Genomic DNA, 14,514 nt, shown 5'->3' with positions numbered 1-14,514 from the left:
GGGGGGGGGGGGGCGGCAGGAAGGCATTGACCACCACAGTTTTGTGCTGAATAGTTAGGAGCAGCATGCGGTTTTTACACCTCTCCCTAGCCCCTGAAGATGGCTAGACTATCGCTCTGTTCTGGTACAGCAACCCCTATGTTCCTACATGAACTCTTTAGCCAATGCTACTCTTCCACCCCAACAGTGGGGAATGCAGTTCATGCCCACCCACATTCCAGTTTGGCTGCTTCTTCAACCGGAGTTTCAGCTAGCAAGATACTTCCCAGGTATCAGGTTTCTGGGGCCATCCAAATTTTGACCAGGGTATTTTGGGGGGTGAGGGGGCAGAACTAAATTAATCAGAAAACACACCCACTCCGTTGAGCTACAAACATGCCCAGAATAATCAAAAGACAGAAGTACTAGGGCCACAGTCACAGTCTAGTGCAGTGGTTCTTAACCTTTACTGCAGCCTGCATGCACCCCTTTGGTTCTCAAAATATGTTCTCGCACTCCTTATAAAAATCAAAATATGTTCTCGCACGCTTTATCAAAAATCGTTGAAGTAGGTCAGTTCTTTAAACCTAGATATATTTTTTGTTTGTATATTACAGTAATTGTTAAAAAAAATGTATAATGTTAACAAACACATAGGTTTGATGAAACAAAGGAGTTATACTTATCTGCCTGTGCTTAATTTGTGTTTTCGATGATTTACCTTCTAAAAAAATCTGGCATGTCTCGCACCCCCAGAAAGGGCATCTTGCACCCCCCAGGGGGTGCATGCACCCCAGGTTAAGAACCACTGGTCTAGTGAAACTACTGGAGTTCAGCAGATGCTTACCTGGGTTTGAGATACACCACAGATTCCTCTGACTTCTCCATTCTCTGAATTGCTTGTTCCAGGCCAGGAGGAAGGTCATAATTTTCTCCTTCTCCAATCTCAAACCGCAACTCCCGCTCGTCAAACACTCGATCTCCATGTCGACCTTCTAGCTGTACTGAGATACAAAAAAATTCCACAGGCAGGTTAGAGGGTATCTAGAGCAGCAAGAGAGAAGCTAGCAGAGGGAACCAGAATGCCAGGCTTCCTTGTACTAAGCAACTTCTTCCCCTTAAAAAGACTGTCTGGGCAGCAAATGTAACATCTGGTGCTAAACCCAATAAACCCTTTCACTTGCACATCTGGGTTTTCTTCTTTGTGCATCACTGAACAAATGTCAGAACCTTCCCCATGCTCTCTATCTTCCTGAAAAATGTCTGGCTCTTCTTGTCAAGGAGGGTAGGCACCTGGGCAGCCCTACAAAGCCTCCTGAGTCCCCAAGTCAGGTTTCTGGTAGAAGGATAAAAGCTGTCCAGCAGCAGAATGAGAGGTGGTTTTGGAATGGCTCCTTTGCTACCTAGTGGCCAGCCATCGCTCCTGCTACCCACGCACAAGGCAACTTCCTTTAATATTCCTGCATTTGCCCCCCTGAAAGAGATTTACTCTCTACAAAGGCTCCCTCGTTGGGCTTGGAGTAGCCTTCGCCCTTCGTACGGATTCTTCGGATTATTCCGCCATCTTCATCCTCTGTGAGATCCTCTCCCTTAAACTCAAACAGCTCTATCTGCAGAGAAAAGGACAGCCTTACATTAATTCCTGTAGTGTCAACACAGAGCTCTTATGGAGTTCAGTCTCTAGTCATGAGAGGAAAAGCCACAGCAGAGAGGCCTTTGAAAATCCTGCTGCCCATAAAGGACTGTATGTTTCAGGCATCAGACAACCAAGGCTGGGAGATATGATTGCTCTCTATAAATATATCAGAGGGATAAATACCGGAGAGGGAGAGGAATTATTTAAGCTCAGTACCAATGTGGACACAAGAACAAATGGATATAAACTGGCCACCAGGAAGTTTAGACTTGAAATTAGATGAAGGTTTCTAACCATCAGAGGAGTGAAGTTTTGGAATAGCCTTCCAAGGGAAGTAGTGGGGGTAAAAGATCTATCTGGCTTTAAGATTAAACTCGATAAGTTTATGGAGGAGATGGTATGATGGGATAACATGGTTTTGGTAATTAAATATTCGTGGTAAATAGGCCTAATGGCCTGTGATGGGATGTTAGATGGGGTGGGATCTGAGTTACCCAGGAAAGAATTTTCTGTAGTATCTGGCTGGTGAATCTTGCCCATATGCTCAGGGTTTAGCTGATCTATATTTGGGGTCAGGAAGGAATTTTCCTCCAGGGCAGATTGGAAGAAGCCCTGGAGGTTTTTCGCCTTCCTCTGTAGCACGGGGCATGGGTCACTTGCTGGAGGATTCTCTGCTCCTTGAAGTCTTTAAACCACGATTTGAGGACTTCAATAGCTCAGACATAGGTGAGGTTTTCCGCAGGAGTGGGTGGGTGAAATTCTGTGGCCTGCGTTGTGCAGGAAGTTAGACTAGATGACCAAAATGGTCCCTTCTAACCTTAGTATCTATCAATCTATGAGTGCACTTGCCCTTCTGCAAAATGGAGTCAGGGCAGCTCAGGTGTTTGTGATTACATCTAGCCCTCTAGTGGCTGGAAGCCCCCAAAGAACATAAAAGCCTGAATACTATGGACCATTAACAAGCTTTGTGATCACACAGTTCTGCCTTCCATGTACTGTTTAACTGACAACAATAATGCTGTGTGAAGTCAGGATGACACTTTGGGCGAGATCCAGCCCTCATCCTTCCACAGGCTGTTTAAAAGCAGTGTGTATTTGTGTGGGAGGGGGTAGGGGGAAGCGTTTACATCAAAACCCCCTTGGAACACAGGCAACACAGCAGAGATATCATTAAAGACTAGCATTTTAAAGCCTAATGGACTTGCTCATGGTTGCTGCTTTGGCACTGAGGTAACGCGCTGGAACTCAGTGCACTACGAGTGGGCATGGCCAGGACCTGCTCTCAGATAGGACTAGAGGGAACAGAAATGTTAACCGGGTCAGGGCTGGTCATGAGCCAAAAAGAAGAGGTAGAAATGGGAAAGATGGGCACAGAGAGCAGGGGGTGAGGGGGAACATGCAGAAATCTCAAGTGCAGCTATGTCAGTTGAAGCACGCTGCTCACTTGCAGCCTGATCCTGCTCTCACTGGCATCAATGAACAAACTCCTATTGACTTCAACAGGCACAGGATTGGAGCCCCAGTTGAGACAGATTCCAAGGGGCTGGTCCCACGGGATCAAAGGAAACCCTGGAGGAGCTCTTCAGGGGTCTAGACAGAGATGAGACTCAGTCCAGCTTTATCTCAGTTGAACTCAAGTGATTCCCAACCTATATTCATTTGCCCTCCTTCTCCCCTTGTGATGGATTGGTGAATGAGGGTCCCACATCCTCCATATTATCCTTCTCCTAGGCCTTAGCACCCTTGCTGCTCTCATTTTATTTCCATTCATGTTCTTCTCTAGCCTTGTCCACCCTGAAGTGAAGGGGGCCAGGTTGGGAAACACTACATTTCAGGTGTACTGAGAAGAGAAGGGTGAAGCCAAACCGACTCTGAGCGTGTAGGCGGCTGGAAGGGAAACGCAAACAACTGGAAATTGACCTGGCTGGAACATGAACCTGAGTTCTCAATGATAGCGTGGCATGAGAGTCTAGTTCCAGATTTTTAAGAATTGATAATTCTTCCCGAGGTACCTGTCTTGGGTCATTGTTGGAAACAGGATACCAGACTAGATGGACAAGCAATCTGATCGCCTATGGCAAGTTGTATGTTATGACAGTGGTAACAAGAGGTTGTTTTGACCAATAAACATGCTGTAGTGAGACTGATGGTAAAAATAAAGAGTATAAATGAGCAACACAGTTGTTATAATCAGCCTTGTTTAGACTAATGCACCCTGTTTTAAGATGGCAAACGAATTTGCCCAAGGTCACTGCGGTGGAGTCCCACAGAATGGCCCAGAATGTCTGGATCTGGAAAGGTGTTGACAGTTGTAAACAACAGAACACTGTTCTACTTGCACAATCTGATGAGACTTCTTCTCTCTTGGGACTTTCTTTTAAGGGATAATTTTGAGCTGTGATCAGCCTCTGATTCCAGTTAATTCTTTCTCAACTTGTTTGGGCTCCTGATCCCAGATTAACACTCTGACCAGAGAGAAATGGGAGAAAGACCAGACTAGGACAAGCCAACTTACTCCACAACACTTTGCTGATGACAAGCCTCTGTCCCTGGTTCCGTAAAGAAGTCAAAACCCTATGCTAGCATATATCTATCTAGCTTTTTCCTCACACTGTCCTAGCCCTCTCTGTTTTACTTTCGAATACATATTGAATCTGGCAGGAGGAGGGAAAAATGAGAAATGAGTGCAGCCTGTGACCAGTGCCAGATGCTGGCGGGGTGAGGAGAAAGCTGCTCAATCTCCAACTGCACACTCCTGAACCTACTGTGTACAAAGCCAGTCATGAGAAGGCACTTTCATTTCTGTTTCCCACTAACCCTCTTCCAGAATGCAATGTGTTTCTCCCTCTTTTTTCCATGGCATGTGATGTCACTACAGGGGAGCTGGGACTTTCTGATTGAGATACTGAAGGAAGGGATTCGCCCCTCCCTACAGAAAAGGGAATTCATAGATACTAAGGTCAGAAGGGACCATTATGATCATCTAGTCTGACTTCCTGCACAACGCAGGCCACAGAATTTCACCCACCCACTCCTGCGAAAAACCTCACCTATGTCTGAGCTATTGAAGTCCTCAAATCGTGGTTTAAAGACTTCAAGGAGCAGAGAATCCTCCAGCAAGTGACCCGTGCCCCATGCTACAGAGGAAGGCGAAAAACCTCCAGGGCTTCTTCCAATCTGCCCTGGAGGAAAATTCCTTCCCGACCCCAAATATGGCGATCAGCTAAACCCTGAGCATATGGGCAAGATTCACCAGCCAGATACTACAGAAAATTCTTTCCTGGGTAACTCAGATCCCACCCCATCTAACATCCCATCACAGGCCATTAGAATTGTTCTACAATAACGGCTCATTTCATTTGGATTTTCATAACTAGCTTTCAGAGTAACAGCCGTGTTAGTCTGTATTCGCAAAAAGAAAAGGAGTACTTGTGGCACCTTAGAGACTAACCAATTTATTTGAGCATAAGCTTTCGTGAGCTACAGCTCACTTCATCGGATGAAGTGAGCTGTAGCTCACGAAAGCTTATGCTCAAATAAATTGGTTAGTCTCTAAGGTGCCACAAGTACTCCTTTTCTTTTTGCATAACTAGCTTTAATTCCAAGCCATTAAAGGCTTTAATCCTTTGGGTATGTCTAACAACTGATGGAAAGATTTCCTGGGTCAGAGTCTCCGCACAATTCAGGCCTGTAGCACTGCTCAAGTGGCATCACAGGGTTGGCTAGTGGCTTTATCCAGCCACCTGAGAAGCCCCTTGTTTGCGGGAGGGAAGCTCTCAGTGGGCATAAAGCTGGTTCTATACCATCCCTCCCACTTGTCCCAGGTGTAAGGAGAGGGAGGAGCCCTGGCTGGAGCACTGCTGTTCTCTAGAAATTCTCAGCTTGTCTATTGAGGACTGTGATCAGCTGATCCAAATTAGAACAGCCTACCAGGAGCACACTGGACCTGCACAGGGCAAAGAAACGGATTTAAAACCAGCTGAGGGCCTGCTCCCCTCTCCTGCAGAATGCAACTTCTTTTGGCTAGCAGATTATCACTTTATAACATCATTCCAACCCCACAATTAACTGGCTAATGTGCAGGTGGTAATAAAGGGAACTTTACATTCTGAGGCCTTGTTTTCATAAAAATAAAAATTACAGTGGCTTAGTTAAATGGATTTAGAACCTGATTTAGTAAGTCAGTGCAACCCTGTGGTGGACTCACTTACTTTGATTTAAGTACCTTATTGATTCTTTAACTGACTTCAGCTAAATCACAATCAGGTGCAGAGGGCAAGGAGTAGGGAGCTCTATGTCTGGGGGATGGTTCCCTCTTTCATTAGTCAGCTGGATATAGAGCAGGGAAGGGGGAGGCGGATGGGTGGAAGGCTCCTACTGGGAAAAGAAAGGCTGGAGGCCCCAACTCACGGCTTAGAACACTCGGTACTAGAGCACTCATGCTAAGGGTCTGAGGCATAATAGCAGCGAGGTGAAGCACAGGATAGGAAGGAGCGGGCTGAGGTTAGTGAAAAGCGGACTTCAGTTCAGAAGAGAAGCAGTTGCTTTTTGGAATTTCTCCCCTAAGGTTCTCAGGAAAGTCATTTGCATCATATTACTGGAACTTATTTCTTTATAGAAAAGCTCCTCCCAGGCTGCTCAGCACAAGCATTTGGAAGATCAAACACATTTTTTCCCAGGCAGAAAAGCTGTAGTGTATTTGCAGTCTTTAGTGGGTTAGAATCAAGCTGAGCCACTTAAAATGATTACAATGATTTTCTCACCAGAGCTTTAATGTTACTTCTCTTTTTGCATGAATAAACTGCAAAAAAACATTTCAGTCAGAAAGGTCTGGTATCCCCACAGTGCCTGGAGAGGATGTGGGGTACTGTTGGCTCCTGGGCCTTAAGGTATACAAGACAGTGGGCCAATTTTATTTTTTGAGCTAGTAGGTCAGAACAATGCAGCATTTTTCAGTGGGATGGGGAGGAATACAAACTCATCTCCTTGATGCAACTGGTATTCTTATCAAAGTCCCTCCTGGGGATATAAACCAGGTTAAATGCTCTGAGGCAGACTGCCTCCCTCCCATGGTAAAACTCACATGATGGGGCAAAGGGGGAGGAGATCTATGAGGATTCCATTGTAAACTTCCTCCCCAGACATTCCATCAGGGGGAACAGACCACAGCTCCAAGCCAGGGACCATGCACATCCCTACAAATCCACAAGCACATCCATGCAGAGACCTTGTGGTCTCCACAGCAGTGCATTCCAATGGAGTCACCCAGCCAAGGACTCTCCTGGATCTCCTTTCAAAGGGGAATCCCTGGCCTGGAGGAGTGAACTCAGCCCAAAACTGTCATTTTTTGTTAGGAAAGTCCTCAAGGAGGGGAGGGAGATCATGTGTGCATTGGGAGGCGTTTTAGGGGGGCTCCTAGCAGAGCCATAGGAGTACTTTATTTTGCAGGTAATTGACAGACTTCTCCAATCTTCAGTTGCCACAGCAATGTCCCAAGCTTTTGATTGCCTCATCAGAACAAATCAGAGCCTCTGGACCAATGCTCCTATCAATGTGCAGGAATGAGCAAGGTTTCTAGGTAAGAAACCTGTTGCCTTTTCCCCCACTGGAACATCTGGGAAGGAAGGGAAGTATGTGATGGAATCTTCACACTACAAAACATGCTCCCAGACTTGCCTTAAAAGGGGGAATCCCTGGCTTGGAGAAATGAACGCAGGCCAAGGCTCTATCATTTTCTGCTAGGAAACTGCACAAGAAAGGAAGGAAAGAAAGATGTGCACCTCTCCATCCCTGCCCTCAACACAACCACTTCCCCATTGTTGACAAAGAGGCAGCTGACAGCATCCTCCCTTTCTGCTTTGTATTCACCTTGGGGGTGCTGTTTGTTGGAGGGGGAAAAGAGGAGACCTCTCTGCTAGGAAGGATAATCTGGGCTTAGAAACACAGACACCACAGAGACTTCGGCCTAGATCCTCAAAGTTATTTAGGCACCTAACTCTAATTGATTTCAATGGGAGTTCGGCACCTAAATACCTTTGAGGAGCTGGACCTTCTAGCTTCACCACGGATGATTCACGGCCACTTACATCATGCTGCAGGGTGAATCAAGGCATTATTTAAAGTGGTGAGAAGCAAAGGGCTTTGAGTGCAGGGCAGCCTTCCGGAGAAACAGAGGCCTTTTAATAACAATAACAGGCAGCTGTTTCTATAAAATGAAGGGTTGCGGTTTTTTTGTTTATTCACAACCATATAACCATAACATGTTACACAGATCCCCACTTAAGGAAGCATGGGCAATTAGGGAAAGGCTGAGATTCAGCTATACCTGTGTTATTGGGGACCTTAGTAGAATGGCAGCAGAACACCTGAGCTCAGCTTGTGAAAATTTATGTAAATAAAATACAGTCAATCTCATGTGGAGTTCTCTTTCAAAGCATCCAGAGGAGTGAGACACAGATTTTCATATTCATGAGCTAGGAAGGTAAGGAGGAAGTGTTTCAGAGCACGTTCATGCTATCAAAGATGCTCCATGCTTGTTGCTACTCATTCATACTGTACTGACAGTGAACATGTGCATTATACTTTTTTGGAATAAACTTGTATTTTAAATTTTCCAACATCAAAAAGAGGTTAATAGAAGGATGCCCTACAGAGCTGGTTTCAAATAGAGGCAGGATCTTCTCACTTATATATTTAACTGTGCCACACATGATTGCTGGCAGCTAGTATGACTAAACCCATACCTGGTCACCAAGTTGAACTCTTGTGAAATGCAGACTCTGCCTTGGGCTAAACCAGGGGTGGGCAAACTATGGTCCGTGGGCCAGACCCGGCCCCTCAGGGATTTGGATCCCGCAGGATTGCCCCCCATGGTGCCGCCAGCACCACGTCCCTGGGGCCCCGTGGAGGGAGGGGGGGGGCAGAAGGCTCCGTGCATTGCTTTTGCCTCCAGGCACCGTCCCCCGCAGCTCCCATTGGCCGGGAACGGGGAACCACGGCCAATGGGAGCTTCGGGGCAGGTACCTGGAGGCATGGCAAGGGCAGCGCATGGAGCCCTGTGGCTCTCCGCCCCAGGGCTGCGCAGGGACGTGGGTTGGCCGCTTCCCGGAGTGGAGTGATACGGTGTGGGACCAGGACAGGCAGGCAGGGAGGGAGCCTGCCCTGGCCCCGGTGCATGCCGCTACCACCCCAGAGCGGCTTTAGCTAAGTGGCGCTGGGCCGGAGCCTGAACCCCTCCTGCACCCCACCCCCCAACTCCCTGCCCTGAGCCCCCTGCAGCACCCCACACCCCTCCTGCACCCCAAATCCCTGCCCACACCTTGCACCCCAACCCCCTGCTGTGAGCCCCCTAAACCCCAACTCCCTGCCCTGAGCTCCCTCCCACAGTCTGCACCCCTCCTGTATCCCTTCCTTGAGTCTCCTGCCACACCCCAACGCCCTTCCCTGAGCCCCCTCATACACCCCATACCCCTCCTCTGCCCCAATCCCTTGCCCTGAGCCTGTTCCTGCCCCAGCCCTACATACAATTTCCCCACCCAGATGTGGCCCAAAACATTTGCCCACCCCTGGGCTAAAGAATGAGCTCTGGTTGATCTAGCAGAGAAACAGTTGCTTTCTACTTAGCCATTACTTTCTACTTACACAGAGCTATACCCACTACGAGCTGAGTCACTGGAGCTGCTTCTTCAACTAGCCAAGTAGCATGTTTTGTTTTGGGGTTTTGAGTCTAATGCCCCAATGTATATTTCTGGTCAGCTGGCAGCTGCTCATGTTCAAGAACAGTTACGCTAAGGTTAAATTTAAATTATTTGTCCCTTTGACCCTGGGAAAATTCATACCCCTGCATTAGAGGTGGGCAAACTACGACCTGCGTGCCAGATGACCCTCCTGCCTGGCCCCTAGCTCCTGGCCTGGGAGGCTCGCCGCCAGCCCCTCCTCTCTTGTTCCCCCTCTCCTTCAGCACGCTGTGCCATGCTCTAGGCGGCCGGGCAGCACAGTTGCAGAGCCGTGGCCTGACCCGGTGCTCCAGGCGGCACAGCTGTAGCGCCACCAGCGCTCCCGGCGGCACAGTAAGGGGTCAGAGGGGGTTGGATAGAGGGCAGGGGAGTTTGGGGGTATGGTCGGGGATATGGATAGGGGTTGGGGGGGTCAGAGGGCAGGGAACAGGGGGGTTGGATGGGGCAGGGATCCCGGGGGGGCAGTCAGGAATGAGAAGGGGGGTTGGATGGGGCGGCAGGGGGCAGTCAGGGATGGGAGATCCAGGGGCAGTCAGGGGACAGGGGGTGCTGGATGGGGCAGGAGTCCTGGGGGGCCCATCAGGGGGCAGGGAACAGGGGGAATTGGATGGGGCAGGAGTCCCGAGGGAGCCGTCAGGGGGTGAGAAGGGGGGGGGGGGGGGGAGAAGAAGGGTGTCGGGTTGGATAGGAGGCAGGGCCACACACACACAGCCTCCCCTAACCAGCCCTCCATACAATTTTGGAAACTCTATGTGGCCCTCAGGCCAAAAACTTTGCCCACCCCTGCATTAGAGGACTGTAACAATGGAGGTTTAAGCCTTCCAGCATTGAAGGTAGCTTCCTTTTCTCAGGCTATCTACCTTTATAATTCTGCTTGTGTGTACATGCACTTGCACACACACACACAAAGATGTATTATAGGGAACAATACACCGTGTACATGCATAGCCCAATAACCTAATGAAAATTAACCACAATTAGCTGGAGGGAGAGATCCTGAGTAATGATTGCCAGGTCTTTATTTTAGGTCTAGATTGTGAACCCATTATTCCCATTAGCAAAAACAATTAATTGCATATGTAGCCCTGTTAATTCCAGTGGACCTACTCACATGGGCAAAAGCTCATCACTGGGAGTAAGGTTTTACAACTTAGCCCTCACTCCCAACAGTCTCTCCCCATCATTCTTCTGCACTAGAAATATCTCCATGCAGACAGGTGGTTTAGCGCGCAGAAGTTAATAGGGGAGAGTGAAGGAAAGACATGTGAAAATGTCACACTAGATTTTATTTACATTCTCAACCGTGTTGACCAGCCTCCATTTTTCACTAAAGATGAACTGAAAAGATCATTAAATAAGACAAACTAATGACTATACTTTTACAGTGTTTTTACATTTTAGAAGTCACTGTACGAACTTTGGCCTGGTCTACACTTAAAACTTGACATTAACTATGTTGGTATAGTTAAAGCAGCAAAGCCCTCTTGCAGAGAGACAGTTATACTGCTTACGCTGATGTAGCTTATGCTGGCTCAGCAAAGCAAAATAAGCTTTACCAGCCGAAGACACTTTAATACCAGTATAGGTCCATATACACTAGGTTTGTTTTTTTGCCCGCATAGATATGTCAGCAACACACTCCCCCCATCCCTCAACAGACAGGCTATGCCGGTAACACTTTAACTAATTCAAAGCATAGTCTACGTTAGTCTGACATCCTTGTTAAGTAGGCAAGTAAAACCTCCTTGCCTCTAGAAAAACTAGAATGAATGACTAAGTCAGAACCAGAGTCCATTTGACCTGCACTCCTGCCTCTTAAATGATGAATCATTTAAATAAATGAATGTAATAATTGGGGAAAAAAACAAAACGGCATTTTGTTTGCTTTTACAAGGGAGGCAGCATTGTCTACAGGGAGCAGGAGATTGTGCTCTAGTCCCACTCTGCCACAGAATTGCTATGACAGTGGGCAAGTTGTTAGCTTTAGTGTCTCTTCTCCTCCCCCACCTCCCTCCTGTAAGATGGAACAATGTTAATGACTTTGTAAAAAGTCATCTCCCTCTGATGGGAACCACCACAGAAATGTAAAATATTTTTTACTTGCAAGGATCTCAGTTCAAATTCTAAGTTTCTCCTGTTCAACTGAGAACATGCCACAAACCAAGCAGGGAGCTACATTCCTTCCAACAAGGGTAAAGCTTTCCCAAAGTATGGCGAACACATTGATAGAAAGATGGTCACATGGAACGACTCCACCCCCTCCCCCAGTACACACACTCTTCTATTCACAAACCCAGAATTCCCTTATGGCAGCTGCAGCAACTGCTCACATGGAAAAAGTTATGATAGGAAGAATTACAATACAAAGAACAAGATTTAGCGACATAAGTTTTGTTCCTTTTGACATGAGTCAATTTGCCCCTCCTCTCCAGTCTGTTCCCCTACTCAGCACCCTCATTGCGGCTATGTTGCCCAACTACTTCATTCCCTCCCCACCCAGCCGCTCCTCTGGTCTTGGTGGCTGGTAGGCTCTAATTCCAGGGTGGCTCCAATATTTGAAGGCTGCTCCCACTTCCTGTTATGTAAGAGTGGCTCCTCGTGAGGCAGGTAAGTTGCCTCCTTCTGTTTCCAACTGCTTTTACAGGCCTCCAGGCTGCTTGCAATAAAGATTCTGGACACCCGTAGCAGTAGGAGGAAGGGAAAAGTGCCAGCACTAAGGCCAAGATCCACAAATGGACTTAGGCACCTCTATAATCCACAAAACCACTGCTTGGCTGCCACCTAACCCTATAGGTACCTAAACTCACTCAGCACTTAAGTGTCACTGAAAAAGTTCCCTAAGTGAGCTACACCAAGTTCCTGCCTCTGGGCGGGCACGCTGCTGCCTCACTTGAGAAGTCTGGATGCCCATCCTCCGTCTAAATCTTCATGTGATCCTTGAACCTGGGGAAGGTAAGTGTTGCCCACATCTATCTCACTTTTGAGTCCTAATGCGGTAAGCGTGCTCAGAGCATGCTCACTAGATCAGTGCCCACTCAAACTAAGAAGTGGTGGTGGTCCCTCCCTTATAGCTTTGCGTCCTGTGGTTAGAGCACTTATCTGGGACATGGGAGACCCCAGTTCAATTCCACCCTCTGCCTAATGGAAAGAACGGATTTGAACAGGGGTCTCCCACTGCTCAGTTGAGTGCCCTAACCACTAAACTATGGGATAGTCTGATGTAAGCCTCTCTGCATCTCTCCTGTTGAAGCTGTTCCATTTTTAATGAGTAATTAAATAGTCACTGGGGTAGGTGGACTAGACCCAGGGTCTCCCGTATCCTAACCACTAGACTACAGAGGCCTTCTCTCTCTGTCTGGCCTAATGCCTATCTGACACGTAGCTTTCCCCATGCATTGTATAAGGAGCACAGGTGACTAACCCAGGCTTTTTGGATGCCAGGGATTTTTTTTTTTTTAAATAAACACTGATGATTGCAAAGCTCAAGTCCCTTTGTGGATCCATCTCTGCAGATCACCAGTATACTCTGGACCACACTGCAACTGCTCCCTTACATTACTTTAAGGATTAGCAAGATATTTCATTCTTGCAGAAGAACTACAATTCATTGTTTTAATGCTACTGATGAACTCTGTGAACATCTCAATTAGAGCTCGTCACAATTTTGGAACAAAGTTGGTTTAGACTTAAAAACCCTAAATTGTCTCAAGTTGTGTGAAATTTTGTAGCAAAAACAACTGTGTAGCTCAAATACTTGTCTCTTCCATCAACAGAAGTTGGTCCAATAAGAGATATTACCTCACCTACCTTATCTCTAAGATCTAAAGAGACATTTATCCTATCGTTACTGTTAGTGGCTTTTTGAGTAAATGAAAAATGTATAGTTGTTTCAATAAAGTGAAAAGTAGGTCTGGTTTGAACCCTGCAAAATGGAAATGGGTTCTAAACTTTCATTTTTCCAACTACTTCAAATCTTAACCAGTTTTCTTCTTTCACTGTTAAGATCCTTCGATAGGAGACATATACAATTTGTAAATGCTTTACTAAAATTAATTATGCCTCTGAGGTAAAAAAGCACTAGGGTAACTTGCAGCACTTCAGTATAGACATTACCTATGCCGATGGGAGGGTTTCTCCTGTTAGCATAGGTAATCCATCTGCCTGAGAGGCAGTAGCGGGGTTGATACAAAAATTCTTCTGTCCACCTAACACTGTCTACACTGGGGATTAGGCCGGTATAGATCCACACCTCAGAGATGTGGCTATGTCAATGTAAGTTCCCAGTGTACACCAGCCCTTACTCACATTTTACAGAACCCCCTAACTTAAGTTACGCAGGAAGTCAATGGCAGCTGGGATCAGAACCCCGGAGTTCTCATTCTCTGCCCTTCCAGATCATCCTTTCTCCCTCTTTATATAAAGGAGTATTTCACTTTTAATGTATTATTTTGGACTGCCAATAAGGTACTGCCTTCAATCCTACCCTAGAGTGAGCTACACCTCTATGTCATTCTCCCTTACGTCTGCTACCAGATCTAGAGTGTAGACCAGATGAATAGTAACAGGTCACACAGTTCTCTCCTCCAGCCCTTTGATCTTTCTGCAGGTTCACAAGATGGTCCTGGATTCTGAGGGCAAGGACCATCCCATTCTGCTCCCACTGACGGACTGCCCAGTCTTCCAAGCTAATGAAGGGAATTTACAGATAAGCAAGTGTCACCTGGTGGAGTTAAGATGCACTCCCTACATTCTACTGCAAATGCACCATCTTTCTTATACAACATGTAGTCAATGACAGCCCCTACTTACCTCAAAAATCAGTGTGGCATTGGGAGGTATCTTAGGAGGGCTCCCAGCAGAACCATAGGCATATTCTGGTTTGCAGGTAATCCGACAGATTTCCCCAATCTTCATAGTTGCCACAGCAATGTCCCAAGCTTTGATCACCTCACCTGCACAAATCAGAGCTCAGTCATATACTTGCTAGGCACATATCAAAGAAGTGTGAGATACTGGTCATTACTATTAATATTTATTTTACACGAACACCCAAAAGTTGATTGGGCACTTTATAGAAACTACAGACTTGATTCTGTTCTCACTTCAGCTTGTATACATCAGGATTAATTCCACTCAAGTCAAAATGTGGAAGTAATCAAAACC

The 14,514-nt window shown here is 46.8% G+C and overlaps 1 protein-coding gene across 1 annotated transcript in view; it reads right to left on the bottom strand.

Annotated features, from left to right (window-relative positions):
- FKBP4 (FKBP prolyl isomerase 4) overlaps positions 1–14,514 on the bottom strand; it is a 28,348-nt gene that overhangs the window by 5,944 nt on the left and 7,890 nt on the right. The window contains exons 3-5 of the mRNA XM_037913175.2: positions 14,161–14,303; positions 1,469–1,589; positions 827–983 (exon numbers count right to left, since the gene is read on the bottom strand). Of these exons, the coding sequence (XP_037769103.1) occupies positions 827–983; positions 1,469–1,589; positions 14,161–14,303 (421 nt within the window). The remainder of the gene's footprint in view (positions 1–826; positions 984–1,468; positions 1,590–14,160; positions 14,304–14,514) is intronic.

This window comes from Chelonia mydas, chromosome 1 (genome assembly GCF_015237465.2).
Source record: "Chelonia mydas isolate rCheMyd1 chromosome 1, rCheMyd1.pri.v2, whole genome shotgun sequence".
Taxonomy (NCBI): Eukaryota; Metazoa; Chordata; order Testudines; family Cheloniidae; genus Chelonia; species Chelonia mydas.
The sequence above is the reverse complement of the archived record's forward strand: the minus strand, read 5'-3'. Positions and strand labels throughout refer to the sequence as shown.